At 38.9% G+C, this 19971-nt stretch overlaps 1 protein-coding gene across 2 annotated transcripts in view; it reads right to left on the reverse strand.

Annotated features, from left to right (window-relative positions):
• Positions 1–10333: 10333 nt before the first annotated feature.
• Positions 10334–19971, reverse strand: part of HECTD2 (HECT domain E3 ubiquitin protein ligase 2) — a 74558-nt gene continuing 64920 nt past the window's right edge. For both annotated transcript variants that reach the window (XM_081555045.1, XM_081555034.1), the window contains exons 16-21: positions 18208–18282; positions 17220–17307; positions 17027–17133; positions 14880–14995; positions 14162–14305; positions 10334–12839 (exon numbers count right to left, since the gene is read on the reverse strand). In XM_081555045.1, coding sequence (XP_081411171.1) covers positions 12719–12839; positions 14162–14305; positions 14880–14995; positions 17027–17133; positions 17220–17307; positions 18208–18282 — 651 coding nt within the window. In that variant the 3' untranslated portion in view covers positions 10334–12718. The remainder of the gene's footprint in view (positions 12840–14161; positions 14306–14879; positions 14996–17026; positions 17134–17219; positions 17308–18207; positions 18283–19971) is intronic.

A 19971-nucleotide genomic window follows, 5' to 3' on the forward strand; every position in this document is an offset into this window, starting at 1 on the left:
AATCCCAGGGGGGACCATGTTCTGTGGTTGACCAGAGGCAGTCAAGGGGCAAGAACATGGCTTCAGGGGTGCAGCACTGCTGCTTACTAGCTGGCGACCCATCTCTGGGCCCCAGGGTACAAGGGGGGCCCTGGTGTTCTGTGACCTCAGCACCCCTCCCCTTGAGAAAGCTCTCGGATTCTGCCCTCAGGAGTGGGAACTGGCCTATTTTGCCGCAGTGTACTGTTTTCCAAACAAAATAAACCCTAGTTACTAATTACCTGACCTACATTTCCTGTGATTGCAATGGTGGGGGGCAGAGCTAAGATTTCTAAGGGAGAGTTGGAAAGGAGGGAACACATAGTATTCAGAGGTGAGGCTGAAGGCTCACACCAATTGGGCAGAATCCTAAAATTCTGGTTGATGTCATTCTCCAGAAAAAGCTGTTTTACAAGAGCCCCTTAGTCTTCAAACACAAATAAGAACTGTCCTATTTTTTTATAGTTACAAAAATTAAGATGAGTTTATTATATCTATCACATTATGTAATTATGTTATTTATGATATATTACATTACTATTCTGTCAACATTATATATGTTCTATATATATATGTCACTAAATGATATTAATATAGCATACGTAGTAATTATTATATAATGTATACAAAATAATTATTATGTATAATTCACATAATACACATGTGTGTGTATTAGTTGCTCAGTCGTGTCCAACTCTTTGCAACCCCACCACCAGTCTCCTCTGTCCCCGGGATTCTCCAGGCAAGAATACTGGAGTGGGTAGCCATTCCCTTCTCTAGGGGATCTTCCTGACCCAGGAATCAAACCCAGGTCGCCTGCATTGCAGGCAGAATAATACACATAACTAAAACCAAACACTACAGACACAATGATTTAGAAAGATAAAATCTCCTCGAATTCTATGGCCATCTCCTCCTAGCTGTTCCCAACCAAGTTAACAGTTTGGCTTATATTATCATGGGTATTTTCAATGGAAAACCCAAAATAACTCTATGACTTTTATGGAAATTGGATGACATTGAACATGCTGCTCTGAAGGTTGTTTTTCATACTTAACCCATTTTGGATACCTGTCCATTAGCATCTGTCAGTTTGTTTCATTTAACAGGAAGAGGTCTTCTTAAAGCATTGGGGAATTAAAAAAAAGGAGTTTTTGAGTTATATAAAGTTTTTTTTTTTCCAGTTTCAATATTGTTTCTGCTGTTTATAGGAAATGGAGACTATCTGAAATTAGTTTTTAAATGCTTTAGATAGAGTTGAAAAAACCATCACAGAAATGATAGTTGGATTAGTGTAGGAAATCAGTGAATAAATGGAAGATGCACTTGCCATGGGCTTCCCTATTCTGACCATTCCTTATCATTTTGTTTTTGTCCATTTTTGCCTTCAACTGGACTGTTGAACAATGGAAAACTGTGGTATGCAGAATAGTGGCTTCCAAAGATGTCCACGTCTGAACCCAAGGACTTGTGAATGTGTTATCTCACCTGGCCAGTGGGACTTTGCATATGTGATTAAATAGGGATGTTGAGATGAGGTAGATTATCCTGGGTTATCTAGGTGGGCCTGAGGTAACCACAGGCGCTCTCATAGTGAAAGAGGAAGCAGGAGAGTCAGAGTGCTACACTGCTGGCTCTGACGATGGAGAGCGAAGGGACCTTGAGCCAAGGAACACGGTGCTTAACAAGGCAAAGAAATGGATTCTCCTTCAGAGCCTCCGGAAGGAACGCAGCCCTGTTGACACCTCAGTTTCAGCTGAGTAAGCCCCACTTCACACATTGGAGCCCCAGAACTGTAAGATGATAAGTCTATGTTGTTTTAAGCCTCTGGGTCTGTGGTAGTTTGTTACAGCAGCAATAGGAAATGAGTACACCTCCATTCATCTGTTCATCTGCATGCTGAGATGACATTTGGTCCTCTCTTAGATCCAACCAAAAAGGCTGTGTCCTAAATCATGACACTGAAGCTCCAATACTTTGGCCACCTGGTGTGAGGAGCCGACTCACTGGAAAAGACCCTGATGCTGGGAAAGATTGAGGGCAGGAGGAGAAGGGGGCGACACAGGATGAGATGGTTAGACAGCATCACCAACTCAATAGACATGAGTTTCAGCAACCTCCAGGAGATAATGAAGACCAGGGAAGCCTGGTGTGCTGCAGTCCATGTGGTCACAAAGAATTGGACACGACTTAGCGACTGAACAACACCACCAAAATCATGACCCATCTGTGATCCCAGATGACCAGAAACCAACCAGAATTGGCTTGTGGGAAGTATTTTAGGTTATTAAAATGAAAAGAAGTATGACAGAGGAGAGCCCACTGGTCTCCAAGAGGATGCACAGGATCTCCTGAGACAGGGGGACTTCATATTCTGGCTCCATTTAGTGGCTGGATCATGAGGCTCTGTGAGGTCACTTCCCAAGGTCACAGAGTGGGCTAGGGCTTGAGCGGATCTGAAATGGTCTCCTCCACTGGGTTCTGTGATGGTTCCCCAGCTCCCTAAAGGGAACCCCAGCTTTGGGCACCACTGAGGCATGACAGGGGGAGAGGTGGGCCTACATTTGCCCATGCAGCCAGGCCCACCCCTCACCCACCCCAGCTGGCAGCCCAAAGGTTTTCCTGCCTGGGGAGGTGCCGTGGTACCCAATCCTAGTTCCGGGTGATTAGGAACTCACCTGGACAGCCTCCCTGGCTGGTCAGAACTTGTGTTTGGCTGGAATTTCCCAATGCTTTCATGCAAGAGGCCAAAGAGGAGGGCTGGGCAGTTGTGACCGGCACAGAGACCTGCCCAACTTTTCCTCTGACCACAGGAACCTCAGATGTGACAGTCAAAAGGGAAAAGTGGGTCACTTGGTACAAAGTAGGGGACTTACTCTAGGTCTTCAGATTTCTCTCTTGGACCTGAAGGTGACTGAAGGCCCTCAGCACCTCGCAGGTCAGAGCTGACAGGCCCGTACATAAACAAGGGCAGTTGTGTAACCCATTTTCATCTCTCCCTTTTACTTAATACATCACTCTGAGTTGTGATGAGAGGGACTCCAGCAGGGCTGGTCATGCTCACAAAGAAGCCAGATCCAGTCATGAAAGCTGAGACAGAACCACACGGATTGGGCACCTCCTGTCCAGGCACTTTACAGACGCTATTGCTAGGGTTAGGTCCCTGTGCCTGCCACCCTGCTCCCCTCAGGGTTCTAACAGGTGTGGTAAACCCGTGGCCAAATGCAGTTCAGACTGGCTGCCGTGTCAGTTCCCTCCCAAGTTCAGGCTCCTCTGTAAAGTTGGAGAGCGTGCTGAGACCTTGTCTGATTGCCAGCTGCCACCTCACCAGGCTCTCCTTCCTCTTAGGCAGCTGATCCACATTTCTTTGACTCCCTGGCAGTTAGGTGTGGCCATGAGTGGTAGACTGCAGGCCTCCAGAGCCCCCAGGGAATGGCTTGCTGCTCAGGGGCAGGGAGTGCCGTCAGCAGACAGTTTCTGGCTATCAGCGCCTTCATGGTTAGCCTCAGCTGCAGAGAGCTGCCTGCCTGCTGTCACACCCTTCCCAGGGCCGCCTGACTGCCCGACGCCTAACAGGAAGGCTGGCCATTTTGGCCGACTGAGGACAACTCTGAGTGGCAGCATTGGCTCCATGACTTTGTTAGGACTGGGTTTTACCTCAATGGACCTCTCCCTTTGCCTGATGCTCCCTCCTCTTCCTCTCACAGGCATTGATTCCCAATAGCCTTTGTGAACCCCACAGCTTCACGGCTGCTCCTGCGAGTCCAGCCTGCGACTGTTTGCGCCCGCTCTCCAGGGCGGTGTGGGCAGAGTGGAGGTCAGAGGAGAGGTTAGGGTGAGGGATGGAGCAGCCCTGGAAGGGGGCTGAGTGTAATGAATGCCCACTGAGCAGGATCAAGCGGCTCTGGGGCTCACCCCTGCTTATCTGCCACTGTTTCTTGTTTCTAATCTAGTGTGGTTTTCCTTTTTATCTGATTATAATTTGCTAGAAGTTTATTGATTTTATAAAGCTCAAATCTCCTTTTGAGTTTATGCCTCAATCATGCTGCTTTTATATTTTCTAATTGAACTATTTATTGATACTTTTTTCTTTATTCCCTGTTGTCTCCTTCCCTGAAATTTTATTTATTGAATTCATTACTTTTATCTTGTAGGCTTCCCTGATCGCTCAGCAGGTAAAACATTTGCCTACCAATGCAGGAGACTCAGGAGACGCGAGTTCAATCCCTGGGTCAGGAAGATTCCCCAGGGGAGGAAATGGCAATGCACTCCAGTATTCTTGCCTCGAGAATCCCACGGACCGAGGAGCTTGATGGGCTACAGTCCATAGGGTCACAAAGAGTCGGATACGACTGAGCAACTAAGCACACACAATTTTATCTTTTAGTAATTAAAATATTTAGAGCTATAAATTTCCTCACAAATACTCTTTATCTATATCCCATGAGATCAATAAGTAGTCCTTATTATAGACTTTGTTTCTTCCTTGACCGAGAGCAAACTGTAATCTGTACTATATTTTAAAATTCTAAGGATATCTGTCACTTTTTTGGAAGAAAAAAAGAGAAGCAAAAAAATCATTTAAGGTTAGAACTCAAATTGACGGACTCCGACTCCTTGTCCAAACAGGGAGAACAAGTTTTATTCATTTCTATCAGAACAGTTCAAGCTTGGGAGTTTCTGGGAAGCCTAACTAGTTGAGGGAGCATATGAAATGGGAAATAGTGATATTTAGAGCCAGAGAGACATGAATTCAAATTCTGCCTTGCCTCCTTAATGCCTGTGTGACCTTGGGCAAGCTTCCAGGCCTGAGTTTCCATTTCTCATCTTTAGCATGGGGACAATAACATCAATTTTATGCTGTTGTAAAGATTAAATGAAACGTGAAATGGTGCACCTCATACATCTTAGATGATCAATAAACATCCATTTCTGCTCCTTCAGTTTATATTCTATAGATACTTAGGATACTGGATGTTTTGTTTAGTCAAGTGATTCGTGTCCAACTCTCTTGTGAACCTATGGACTGTAGTCTGCCAGGCTCCTCTATCCATGGGATTCTCCAGGCAAGAATACTGCAGTGGGTTGCCATTTCCTTCTCCAGTGGATCTTCCTGACTCAGGGATCAGACCCACGTCTTCTGCACTGGCAGGTGGGTTCTCTACCACTGAGCCACCGAGGAAGACCCTGGGGTACTGGATAACTGGTTTAAAAAATTAAACAAAGGGTTTTTTCTCTTATTACAAAGTGTTCATTGCAAGGAAACTTTTTAAAAAGCATGACAAAACAAAAAAAAAAAGGTAAAATCATGTGTAATCCCAGTGGTAATTACATTAACTGTGATAAAATTTTTCAGAACATACACGCACATATACACACACCTTCATATACGTTCACACTCACTCACATACACACCCTCAAAATCTGGGTGATACCACAGAGCTGCTCTACAACCATCTGTTCCCCCTTTCATAGTTAACCCCCGAAGGCACCACTGCTCACTGGTTTTGTTTCATTTGGTGAATGAGCCCTTGGTCACCAGCGGTGGGCAGGCTAAGGCTCTGTGTGGGAGTGAAAGGCTGCCTAGACTGATGGGAACACAGCAGTAGGTTTGGGGGGTGGGGTTTCAGAAGGCGCTTCCCCGAGGCTGCCACTCTGAAGTCCTGACAGCCAGGCTGATGGCGGGTCTGTGAGTCAGGGCAAAAGGTAACAAATTATAGATGAGACTATTTACCCATGAGGGTTTCTGGTTCATTCCACTAATCTGATGAGTGTTTCACCTGCCCAGTCAACAAATCAGGTTGGATTTTATCTGAGTTGACTGACCCTGCTCTGCGCTGGATGAGGACACGGGAGATGCCTCTGTTCTTAAGCGGCTAATGTGCACACAGTGAACCACAGCAAGTCTGAAAATATTAAGAGCCACCTGAGCAATGAAGACAGGTGGGACGGGTGTGAAAACGAGGGAGAGATGCCTTCCAGCTAGCTTTTTTCTTTGTTGGGGGAGGGGTGGCGATGGTGGTAGTTCAGCACAAGGTTTGGCAGGGGAGCAGAGAAAATTCTAGTCTGGGGAGGCTTAGAGGGCAGGAGATCTGAGCTGGACTGGGCTGGGGCTGAGGGAGGAGTTGATTGGAAAGCAGGGAGAGAACCTCAGAAGCACTGGGCTGAGGAGTGATGCCACTGTGCAGGGTGTGCACAGGACACAGGAAAGGAGTGATCTTTTTGGAAGATGGTACTGGGGAATATGCAAAATAAATGTGGGACATAGGCTAGGCTTTGGAGTTAGGAGGTGGTCAGATAAGCACTTGATACCAAGGGACATGGTAAGAACAGAATTTGATAAAGATTAATAGTGGGGACCCTTATGATAAATGGGGGAAAAGTAAGTCTATAGTCAGAGAAGCCAGTCAGCTATTGAGGGTCTAAACCAAGGAGGGGTCTATGGGAATGGAGTAGAAAGAAGGGTCAAATCTGAGAAACAGCATAAAGATGAGGCCTGCAGACATGAGGTTAAAGAGAATGAAAAGTCAAAATGAGACCAATGTTTATGAGCCAAGTTAATCAGGAGAATAAGATTGCCAGTGACAGCAGTAAGGAAGGTATACTGAAGGTCTTATAAGCAGAGGTGGCCTACATGCAGGTGGAAACAGCACAAGATTATGCTCCTTAAGAAACCCTACTGAAATAATTCTATGCTTTTCCTATTGCAATTTTGTGTGTGTGCACACACATAGAAAAAGTCAAATTGGGATGCTGAAAAAAATCTACCAATTTAACTCAGTGGTGACTAATGCTTCTATGGTGCATATATCTGAGTTGTAAAATTTATATGGCATGAAAACTTTGAGTTGTACAATTATCATGAAAGTCCTAGAGAAATTTTCTTGCTATGATACACATTAATGCTTTGCAAGGTAAGTATTCAGAACCACATTTGCTTATGTTTGTAAAGAATAAGCAAATGATGTATGGAACTGAAGATCAGCCTCCAATTGAAATATAATAGGCATGCAATACACAAATGGTAAATTAACACATAAATAAACTCATGTAAATCATCTATAGGAAATGATGCATTTAAAAGTTTTATGCATTGAATGGGGTAAAAATTAACCAAGGGGCAGGGCATGTATAGGTTGAGCTGAAATGCAAGAGGCCAGTTATTACCATAAACTTTTATAATTTTTGGGCAAAATATAGCTACAAAAGTCTTAAAATATAGATGTCCAAGATTAAAAGGAAGGGAAGAACAGAAATTATCAGTAATGGGAAATAAAGAAGAAATGAAATGCAGAAATAAAAAGCAGGATTAGGTGACTCATGTGGGTCATGAACTCTCTAATGGATATTAATGCCCATATGAATTCAACAGACATGCCTTAAGCCTTATTCAAGGTGAGGAGCCAAAACCGATTCCACCTCATAAAGCCCAGCATTTAAAAGGGCTGCTATATTTATGAAAATGGGATAGAAAAACTTTACTTATAAACCCCAACCTGTGCCACTATAGGGGAGGGGCCGAAATGTACACAAGTGGGAAAGGAACCCTAATCCAAGAAGGTCACATACAAATTGGTATGGAAACCTGTAGGGTCTTTGTTGACAACAATATGAAATTACTCTACTAGGACACTTGCATTTCTCAGGGTCCAAAATTAAATTAAAAGCAAAATTATAAATGATACAAGGAAATAAATTACTATGAGAGCCAGTAGATGAGCAAATACAAGAATCAGTATTTCAAGAACTGGGGAGAGTAAAAAAAAATATCTAAAATAGAATATCAAACAAGTACACTGAAAATTATTTTTTAAAAAACCATAGGAAAGAAAGAACAGTATGAAATAAGAGCGGGTGGATTTGAAAAGGAACTGAAAGAATTTCTAGAAATGAAAAATACAGCCACTGAAATACACCTTGGTTAAACAGCATATTAGGCATTTAGAGGGATTTAATGATTGAGATGGTCCAATATATGTTTAATAGGAGAGATTAGAGAGAAGAGGGAAGAGCAGTGTTCAAAGAGGAAATGACTGAAGAATTTTCTAAAATTGAAAGACAGAAATTCCTAGTTTTAAGAACTATAACAAATCCTAAAAGAGATAAAAAAAAATATACAATATACATATTGTCTGTGATGTTTTGCAGTTTCACAAGAAAAAAAAATCTTAAAAGTGGCCAGAGTAAAAGAGATTATCTACCAAGGAATGACAATTATACTGACAACTAACTTCCCATCAACACCACCAATACTTAAAATGGACAACCAAGAAAGTCCTATTGTATAGCAAAGAGAACTCTGACTAATATTATGTATCAACCTAACTGGAAAGAGAATTTGAAGACCAATAGACATGTGTATAACTAAATCACTTTGTTGTACAACTGAAACTAACACAACATTGTTAATTAAAGGTGGGGCTATTGGTAAAGAACCCGCCTGCCAATGCAGAAGACATAAAAGATGTGAGTTCAATCCCTGGGTCAGGAAGATCCCCTCAAGGAGGGCATGACAACCCATTCTAGTATTCTTGCCTGGAGAATCCCATAGACAGAGAAGCCTGGCAAGCTGCAGGTCATAGGGTTGCAAAGAGTTGTACATGACTGAAGTGACTTAGCACATATGCACACAGTATAAAAAGTTAAAAACAAAAAACCACCTCTTTAAAAAAAAATGGAATGCGAAGATAGTGGATTGTACATTAAAAGTCCTAAGGGAACAGTTAAGTATCACAATAGAAATGCATGCTTGATTAATTTATCTTTCAGGAATAGAGGTGAAATAAAGTCATTTTCAGACAAATGGAAAAAGAACTTACTAATTTAAAACAGCTTCTAGCAGATGTTTTAGAGGAAAAAAAACTAATCCCAGAACTGGGTGTGAAGAACATTAAAAGAAGGAATGGTGTGCAAAGAAACTGTAACTATGTGGTTAAATCTAAACAAACTACATAAAATAATATGTTACGGGCTGTATTTAAAATTTTAAAATTCACATTATAAGATAGAAGTCAGACTACAACTAGATCTCTGCAATACATGAGCTATAACAATAAGGTAATGGTAATAATATCAAATATATAAGACTTCTTACAGGTTAGGCATGATATAAGTACTTATTTATTTATATATGCTAACTACATTTTATATGAGTATATATATATACATATATTTTATGTATAAGCATATATCTATATGAATAACCCTAGTGGCTCAGCAGTAAAGAATCTGCCTGCCAATGCAGGAGACATGGGTTCAATCCCTGGATGGGGAAGATGCCCTGGAGAAGGAAACTGCAACCTACTCCAGTATTTCTACCTGGGAAATCCCATGGACAGAGGAGCCCAGCAGGCTGTAGTCCATGGGGTCGCAAAGAGTCAGACCCGCCTTAGTGACTAAACAACAACAATATATATCTAATATATATATTTACATATAAGATATATACATACATAAGTATATACACACACCTATATAGTTCTACAGAGGCTTATTTAACAACTCTATGAGTTATGTATTATCAGAAGCAGTGGTTATAAGATATAATACCACTGGAACCATGGTTTCTCTGGTGTCACATTATATTGCTTACTGTATGCCAGGGACTGTGTAAGTGCTTTACACGTACTAATTCATTTATTTCTCCCCAGAACTCTGTCATTGAGATAGGGTTATTTTCATTTCACAAATTATTTTCATTTGATAATTAAGGCATGAACAGATTAACCTGCCCAAGGAAACACAAGTATTGAACAGTAAACTCAAACCCAGCCAGTTTCAAAGCTCAGTTCTTAACCACTCACCGGGCCCTCTGGGTGAACTGATCTTGTACCCTCCCCTGCGAAAACTCACCTCAGTCTTCCACCCAGCTACCTATTTTCTCCCATCTATCACCCATGATATTCTCTCTTACATTCTTAGAATCTCCTCTCTTCTTTCATCAATCAAGGAAGATGTGGTAAGGGAAAACATGGCCAAACTAATGGTTTTGGTAGGGGGTAACAGATCTGAAGTTGTTGACTGATGGCCAATGAAATGTCATACTTAGTTCATTTCTAGGTGACCTCCATGGTGCTATAATGCTCATTTGGTGGAATATCTGTATGATCATCCAGTCACTGCCTATACGTTGTTTCATACCAAAAAATAATGCTAGAGGTTAGCTGCATTTGATGTCAATAACACACATCTTTTGAAGGAGTACGTATTAATTTTATGAAGTACCAGTTTAAAAGACAGTGTAACAGAGTAGTTTGCATTTATATTTTAAACTTTTAATTCACTGCCTAATGTTCAAAAAAAATGAATTGAAGTCTAGTTGATTATATAACTTTAATATTTGAAAAAGTTTATCCAGAAATTAACAACATAATACAATATACATTTGTACAAAAAAGAGGGGCTGTTAAAAACTTCTGATCATACAGACAAAAAATATGATTAAACAAAGATTAAAAAAGGACAGAACATTTTGTAAATACTGATAAATACTGTGCAATGCTTTAATTTACTGTGGCAGATACAAAAATCAAGAATTCATGAACAGATTATATAAAAAGAAAGCAACTACATGAATTTTCTAGCTGTTTAAATTAACGAAATATAACAGTAGTGGTTCTTTTAAAAAATGAGGTATTAATTACACTGTAAACCAAAACCAGAGCATAAATAAATAAAGGCAATGTGCAATTTAGTGATAAATGATTACAAATTTCAACAACAGACAACAAAAATTTTCCAGTTATTTATGGACTCTGTCATTTAAAAATTTGGCTTGCTTGTATACTTCTTATTTAAAAATGACATAGCTATTGATATACAAGCACATCATAGACATGCAGACCAAGCCAATACAATTTTCCCATCTCTACCAAATAGAAGTTTTGTTTACATTTTATTTAGAGCACTTAAATCTGGTTTCTTATACATGATTCTTTTGTGCTTATTATTTAGCAGTAACCTACATTAAACACCTTACTTTCTAGTTCAAGCAGTGTTAAGAGAGAAGCAGTTTTATTTGCACATGGATTAAAAACAGAGCAAACAAAACAAAACCAACATGCCCTTAAATCTCTTAGGTGTTCCAAGAATTTTAAGAAGAAAAATCCTTTAAATAGTATGTCCAAGTGGAAAAATGGAATCATTTCTGTCTCAAACAGAAGAGTAAATGAACTAACTCCTTTCCTCCAAGATTCACAAGTTGGCTTTGGAAATGCAGAACAAGCTGATTAGTTCCTCCACCCTAGAAGAATTCTGCTGGTGGGGGTGTAGGAAGCTTAGCAATAAAATAGTAGTGTAACTTGGAAATTGGGAAAGTATTATTTGCATGTGAACCATGTGCTGGTACTAAATGCTGGCTTCATTATTATTGCAAATACACCTTCAGAGTCTTCTGAAGGAAAGCTATCAAAGTATAATAGAGAAGTCTATTTGGAAATACCTGTAATGCGCTAATAAAACTGCTTCATTTGCTGTAAATTAAAAAGAAAACCATTTACTGTCTGACTTAAAATGCAGTTTCTTTGTACATGCTACTTTATTAAGAAACTCCAAAAAGGGTACTTTTGAACTCACTATATTCAGAATCCAGTGAAAAACAAACATTTTGGCCAAAATGTTGAACCTTATCTTTATATCAAGCTATGTGATCTAAGTGTCTTTCGCTTCGCTTCATGTCATTTTGACACAAATGTTATCGTATTCACTTTTGTCAAATATCTTATCCTACTTGTTTTCAAAAATTAGTGTTTTAGTACAACAGGTGATCAAAAAATACTATAAATAAGTCTTGTATGTCAATCAAAGTATATATAAAAACAGTTCTCTCTTTTTGTGCTTGTAATTGACTTAATTTATCAGTGATTGGTCAGATCTATTTCCTTTCTAATATTCTGACCCTTAAGAAGAAAGGATTATACAAACATTACAGAGTACTCAAAGTTACTAGTTTACTGTGCATATGCATGCAGACTGACGATACTTAAAAGAATATAACCTTGAGTCCAATTAGTCTGAAAATAGTTACACTCTTGTACAATCATCTTTATTGATTTGTAAAAGCTGTACACACATCTAAAACCCTGAATTTACTTTGTAAAAATAAATCTTTAGCAATAAATGGCACTATCAAAATCCCATTATTCTCAGGCTATTATGTAGTTATTTACATGCTGATTTTCAGGAACCGTTGAAAAGAATCTTTAGAGGACCAAAGCCAGTATATCAAAAAACCCCTGTAAATTGCATTTGCAATTATACTGTTGTTTAACCGCTATATGAAAATATGGCTACATGCCCTACATTAATGATAATGTAGCTATCCATGTTGCTACTGTGTGCAAGCAGCACACAATTTGCCACTGGGCTCCACCCACTCTGTCATCGCTGCATTCTTTACTGCATGATGCTTCCCCAGTGGAACACCTGTGACACACTACTTATGGAGGATGATAAAGTGCTATAAAAAGAGGGACTGGACCCACCTGTCTCTGCCATCTGGTCTTTTTCTCAAACAGTGTTGTGTTTTTAGAAAACCATGCGTCTATTGAATACACTTCATATTTGATTTTTTTTTAAAAAGTCAGTCTTTTAAAGTTGGTGAGCTTTTTCAAGGTATTTTGAGACAGAAAACATGAAAAGGTTAAAGGCACAATAAGAGGGAAGTGAATGCTACATATAAATGTATTTTAAGTCTTCTTGGTTACTCAAGTCCAAAACCTTCTGAATTTGAAATTCCAATGATCAATTTCTGTTTCAGGTCCTTTTTGCTCTTGTAGGGAGGAAGGCAAAGTTGATTGAAGCAGGTGTGGGCCACAGGCAACCTAGGGGAAACATTTTCTTCAAAGATACCAAGTCTTAAAACACACACATAATGACTGCTAAGCAACTTTCAAAGTACCTGAACATACATACTCAAATCTATTTTACTAGGCTGAGACGACTCATCTATTCCTTTACTGAACAAATACTTCTGGAGTACCTACTGTGTATGAGGCACCATTCCACACCCTGGGGCTGGGTTTACCAACAAGACAATGGCCCTGCTCTCACAAAACTTAAATTCTAGAAGCATTATTTTTAGAGTCAGACAAACCAATCTGAATACCATCTCCCTCACTTTCTGTCTATGAGATCTCGTTCAAGTGGCTTCATGTCTCCAAATCTCAGTTGCCTCATCACATAAGACAAACTATCCGAATGGGTGGAAAGACCCAGTAGAAGAGTAAGTAAAATAACTATTATTTTAGCCTTGACTGTCAAAAAATCATAATAACATTTCTGAGACACTTGATACCCACACTTCTCCTGTTGCTGCCCTCAAGGTACAGGCAACCTTCATCCTCTGAATCTTTCTGATCAGATCTCCCAACCCTCTACCTGATGACACTTTTATCTATGTCCAAGATTCCAGCAGAATTCTTAGACCCTTTCCCTCAGTTTTTATGAACTCCACAGAATCAGAACAGCTGTCGGTGGTAGCCGTGATAAAGGATAGGACAGATTTCGGTTCTAATTGATGAAAGGAAGAACTGACAGAGCTCAGGGAATATATGGGGCAGGTGAAAAAAATATTTATAATCAAAGTAGTATCGACTCAAATTAGCTTTAGAAATTACAATGAGATTGGGAAAAGAAGTAAGTAGATTAACATTACCCCACCAACATTCTAGAAAATAATTTAAAGCCATCATCAGCATCACTTTCATATGCAAAGAACACTAGATAAAGAAAAAAAAAAGACTAGCACTAGAGGTATTCCAGTACAACAGGACTTCTGGAACTAATTATAATAACAGCCAAAAAACTCACCTGGCATCTTAAATAAAAAGAGTTTTAAGTAAAAATGAAGGTCAGACAATCTAAATACCATGAAAAGCAAGCTAGATTCTGGAAGTGATGATAAAGTAATTGACTTAGCAAAGTAAAAAGTTGATGGAAAGGAATTATTATCAGTTAGTATTGGTATGTCTCAAACTTAATAAAGAACCTTAAGCCATAGTCTATCTTATTTCAAAGCCATGTTTACTTCTAGGATTTTTCTAAGAAAACAACTTCATATTGAAAGAATCTTCTAATTCCAATCACACTATTGTTAGCAAAACCTATAGATTAAAAAAAAATGAATGACAATCTGGAAATTTACCAGTTAGTAGAAGTTTCATTCTTTGAGATTTTAAAGTTTAAATCAGCCATTCCTCCTACAGGAACTCGGTCACTTCCTGTAGTAAAATGTAACAACTTCTTTTGAAGATCAAGAGGAAATCCAAGCACAACATCCCAAAAGTATCTAGAGAACACCAAAGGAAATTTATATAAAATGTATATAAAATGACAAAAATCCTGCAGATGAGAATAAAATAATATAAAGTAAGATCTAGGGAAACAACTTTCCTTAAAGGTACATACTACTCTCAAACTGAAATGGAGGAATCACAGGCTTCTATATATAAATTAGATTTTTGATTAACATTATAAAAATAGTCCAACAACGGAGAGTACATAAGCAATTTTTCTTCTATATAATTTTCCATATTTTTCAACACAGTGCTATTAAAAGGCTTTTTATAAGCAAGGCATCCCTGTAATTCTAGGACCAAAGTCATTTTTTAAAAGAAGTCAATCCTCTGGACTTTTGTAGAAACTTACTTATATCACTTTCTCCCGAGGGGACTGCTAAGTCATTTCAAATTTAATATTCTCACATTACTTTCAAGAGATAAAAGAAGGCAGTGTGGGCTGTACACGATTTCTGGTGACTTAACTTGATTCAAAGATTGTAAGTTACACAAGTAAACCAACCACATTCTCTTTCATTCCCTCTTCAGCAGCCTCACTCTCAGAAGTATAAAGAGCTCACCCACCGGATAGTCAAGTCGGTTTTTGCGTAACCATCATACTGTGTACTTCTCTGTAGGGCGTGCATATCCAGTTCAGGACTTCCACAGACCAGAATTTCAACCTCTTCTGGACGAAGTAGCTGCCAATAATTATTTATCAAAAATCATAAGAAAAAGTGATGATAAAAATGTGAAACTGGAAATGTTTTCACTGAATCAAGCAACAAAAATCATGACCTTCTTATAGCAAATCAAACCATTTTTTAAAGGAAAAATATTCTCCATTTATATTTTTCCTACTGAGATATTTTTGCTTCTGAAAGTTTATAAATCTTGTCCAACTCTTAGATTCCCCCTTTTGCAAATAATAGCAATTAGCTAGAAAAACAAGCAGATGACTAAGCATAAATCCAAATTACAGCTCTTCCCCAAAACCCAGCTTGAAACTCTTTCAGCTACTCTAGCATCTACTGACATGCCTGGATCCAACATCCATGAAGCCTCCTGGGCAGAATGTGGCGTTTGAGTAGTAGGTTAGTCTGTTTGTGTTGTTCACTTGTTTTTTTTTTTTTTTTTCACTTGTTTTTTTACCTACATAGCTTTTCTCCCACCTAAAGAGATTACAATTTAAAAATGAAGACTTGCTACACTATTTATTTTCCCTGCTTCCACCCCTATAACTACAGTGCATGGCATACAAAACTTAATTAGAAATCAACAAGTGCTCCATATTCAAAGGTACTTTCAATAAACATGTGATAAAGACAATCGCATAGTGAGAGATAGACCATAAAGAAAGCTGAGCGCCGAAGAATTGATGCTTTTGAACTGTGGTGTTGCAGAAGACTCTTGAGAGTCCCCTGGACTGCAAGGAGATCCAACCAGTCCATCCTAAAGGAAATCAGTCCTGAATATTCACTGGAAGGACTGATGCGGAAGCTGAAACTCCAATACTTTGGCCACCTGATGCAAAGAACTGACTCATTGGAAAAGACCCTGATGCTGGGAAAGATTGATGGCAGAAGGAGAAGGGGACGACAGAGGATGAGATGGTTGGATGGCATCACCAACTCAATGGACATGAGTTTGAGTAAACTCTGGGGGTTGGTGATGGACAGGGAGGCCTGGTGTGCTGCAGTCCATGGGGTCACAAAGAGTCGGACATGACTGAGTGACTGAACTGAACTGAGCTGAAAGACTATCACTCTAAAGCAAGTTCTCTCCTATGCAATATAATTCACATGGAAGACCTCACTCCAAACCCTCCTTATAAAACTAAGTGGAGATGGCTTGATGGACTGTGCCCAGAGAAGCAGGGATGAAGGACACTTTCATGACATTTCTGATACAGTGTTCTCAACAGCAGCTGATCCATACTCACACAGCTAAGAAAAAGTCAAACCGACCAGAGCCCACCATGACTCTGGAGACAAACTATTTCCTGTGGGTAAAAAGGCCACTCAGAGCTGCTGGGGGACCCCTGAAGAGGAATAAAGCAGCTATAATGCTATGCTAAGTCGCTTCAGTCGTGTCCGACTCTGTGCGACCCCATAGACAGCAGCTCACCAGGCTCTGCTGTCCCTAGGATTCTCCAGGCAAGAATACTGGAGTGGGTTGCCATTTCCTTCTCCAGTGCATGAAAGGGAAAAGTGAAAGTGGAGTCACTCAGTTGTGTCCGACTCTTAGCGACCCCATGGACTGTAGCCTACCAGGCTCCTCCGTCCATGGGATTTTCCAGGCAAGAGTACTGGAGTGGGGTGCCATTGCCTTCTCCGAAGCAGCTATAAACCTGTTCCTTAAATGGTGAGAAGTTGTAGCTTTTGCCTGGAGCTTATGTGTTAACCATCTTCGCTGCTTTGCCCTTCAGTTTTAAAGATCTGGAGCCCTTGGGGATCTCTTCATCGACTGTGCTTGGGGAAATTTTTTAAAGCTTAGAAGACATAGTTTAAGACATAGCATAATGGGTGGGGGGCATGGAGTTGACTGGTCTTTTTTCCCTTCAGAGATTTAAGGCTGAAATGAGAGAATTATGTTTATTTCCAGCTCTATCTTTAAAAACTAGAAAATAAATTTTTTTAAAATTAAAAAAAAATTTTAAATGTTTTAAAGAATTACTTGTCAATATCATAGTATTACAAACCCTAACTGAAAGCATGAAGCTTTAAACTCACCATTAGCGCATTTGAAGCACACACACTATGAAATCCATAATAAAATGCAGCAAACTGCTTATAGATGGATTTGTTGAGAAGAAAGTCAATATAAAGCTGTACATATTCTGAAAAGCAATTTTATATCTGTTAAATAATAAAAGTAAATGGCAAACACTAATCACTTTAATCAAGAAATGGTGTTTTAACTTACCTTTCCTATTTTGATTGGTAACTGGAATTTTATCACCACCTGGCTTTAAATTATAGGACTTAATTATTCCGAATTCTTCTTGAAATACCTGATGGGAGATACCGACACATCACATTTATTGGTATATGTTAACAGACTTCAGTGAACAGGTTTGTAAAATTTAAAAAGAAAAGTTTTTCCCCCTTTTCTAAATAACAAAATACAGAAAGTTTAGGCTCTTATGATCTTTGTATTAAGAATGGTGTCATGAAAGCATTTTGGAGTAAAAAAGTGGGGTCTTAACCCTCTTGAATACAGTTAAATACTTTACTGATGTTTAAAAAAATTTGTGTGACCATTTGGGTAGCACTCAGGCCTTTGGAGCTATGTGGATTACTATCATTTCCACCTTCTGATTATTTTTAGGCGGGTGGAAATGAGAGAATTTTGGTCTGATCGATTAACTTCTGCTCCTTACTTTTTGTACTGAACCAACAGAAGAGGCTTGTTTTTAGAAGGTGAAAAGCTCTGAGAAAATAACTGCGTCCAGGATATAGGCCAGGTGCCTTGCAGAGTACCTCACCCTTGCTGGCTTTCCTTGATGGCTTACTTATATACATGTCTGCTTCAATGTCTTTGGGCTTCCCTGGTGGCTCAGATGGTAAGGAATCTGCCTGCAATACAGGTGACTCGGTTCTGATCCCCATGTCAGGAAGATCCCCTGGAGTAGGAAATGGCAACCCACTCCAGTATTCTTGTCTGGAGAATTCCATGGACAAAGAAGCCTGGCAGGCTATAGTCCCTGGGGGTCAAAAAGAGCTGGATGCAACTGAGCAACTAATACTTACTTTTTCACTGTTTTTATCGGGTTAAGATCCTTTAAGATAGGGAGTGGTATGTACAGATCAATCCTTGTTCCTCTTTTCTAACGATGGGTATATGGTAACAAAGGGTATTTTTCATACATGAAATACCTGGTTAACAGAAAGCTATTTGCCCTTAATAGTACCTGAAATGTGGAATAGAAATCTTCTTCAACATTCCCTTCATATGACAGGAGTTCACTTAATCCATGGGCCAACTCCTGTAAAGAGAAACCTGTTATTTATGTTTTTAAATCAAATAGTATTACCCAAAACAGTAAACCAGATCTACTATAGCTCACTTACACGTGAGATAAACTCAGATTTTGAAATAAAGATAATATTGGGACATATTTTCCAGGGTAAAAATACTGGTTAATTATTTCTACCATGTAAAAGGTTTGGAAAAATTTACTGGAAAGGTCACATGAAGGAAAATATCCAGTTATACCCATAAAGGCATAACTCGGGTCTATTCTTGTACAGTGAGCTAAGAGTACAGTTTCCATCATAATTCACCGCTATCTGCAATATCACTGTTTATGAATTTGTAGTATTTCTCATTCTCAGTTTATATTCTTAAAAAACCTGTTAACATTTTAGAATTCCTCTTTTAAACATAAAAATACACAATTTATATATGTTAAGGATTGGGGGCAGGAGGAGAAGGGGACAACAGAGGATGAGATGGTTTGATGGCATCATTGACTTGATGGACATGGGTTTGGGTAAACTCTGGGAGTTGGTGATGGACAGGGAAGCCTGGCATGCTGCGATTCATGGGGTCACAAAGAGTCGGACACGACTGAGAGACTGAACTGAACTGAACTGAAGTGGTTTTTACATTTCAGTTAAGGGCTCTCCCCTCCCAATAAAAAGTTGAGAACACTGGAAGAAATGTTTTCCTACATTGTAACTCATGTTTTCCCTGAACAGAGATTTAAAAATAGAAAAACTAAGCCAGTATTTTTTAAAATTTCAGGTTGTACGAAAAATGTTTTATTTTAAATATTAGCAGGAAAGATAAAGAACAGCATGTTTAGAATGATCTTACACACTTTACATATTAAATTTTCCATTCCACTAAAATAAATTTTAAAACAAATCTACGGTGACATAGGTTTTAATATGATTCTTATTATTTGTTTCAATTACTAATAAAGTTATGGCTGCTGAAAATTATAACTGGGAGATCTGCATTTTTTAAAAGAATTCAAGGAACTAGTAGATGAATCCAATTGAAAGGATTTACCATATTCTTTCAAAGATCAAATTTTTAGGGATAAAATACAAAGTCAATTAGGTAATAAAGTTATATACTCAGATCTGCTTTATTCGACTATAGGGACTTTTATTCCCAGCCTTTGTATTTTCAAAACTCAATTTTTAATTTTTTTTTATCTATAGTTAAGATTCTTAAACGTAAAAATATTATTAATTAGCCCATAGTTCAACATTTTTATGACTTTTATAAATATAAAATTAAAAGTGCATGAAGATATAGGTTTTATATACTATTTGAATACCCTGGTATTATTTAACAGACTGTATTGGACAGTGACTTAAACAGAAAAGAAAAGAGCTACTACAGTTGCTGATTCAAGGTTATACTTAGCCTCTTCATTCTCAACTGAAACCCTCAAGGGTAATTTTCACAAGGCTGTGTGGGGAAGATTTGTTGTTGCCATGGGATGGTTCTGATTTTTTGAGTCATGGATCCCTTCTCTACAAAAGCAATGGAGTTTCTATTAACATGGTCACAGAAAACCACTGGCCTATTAACACTATACTGAAGGCTCCATCATTGAATATTTTGCTTACTGTTTTTTTTTAATCCTTATTCACAAACACTGGGTTTAAATTAAGAAATATATCACTATAGGTTTCTCTTTGCTTTCCTCTTTACTCTT

Source organism: Giraffa tippelskirchi, chromosome 2 (genome assembly GCF_054371585.1).
Source record: "Giraffa tippelskirchi isolate mGirTip1 chromosome 2, T2T-mGirTip1v1.2.pri, whole genome shotgun sequence".
Classification (NCBI taxonomy): Eukaryota; Metazoa; Chordata; class Mammalia; order Artiodactyla; family Giraffidae; genus Giraffa; species Giraffa tippelskirchi.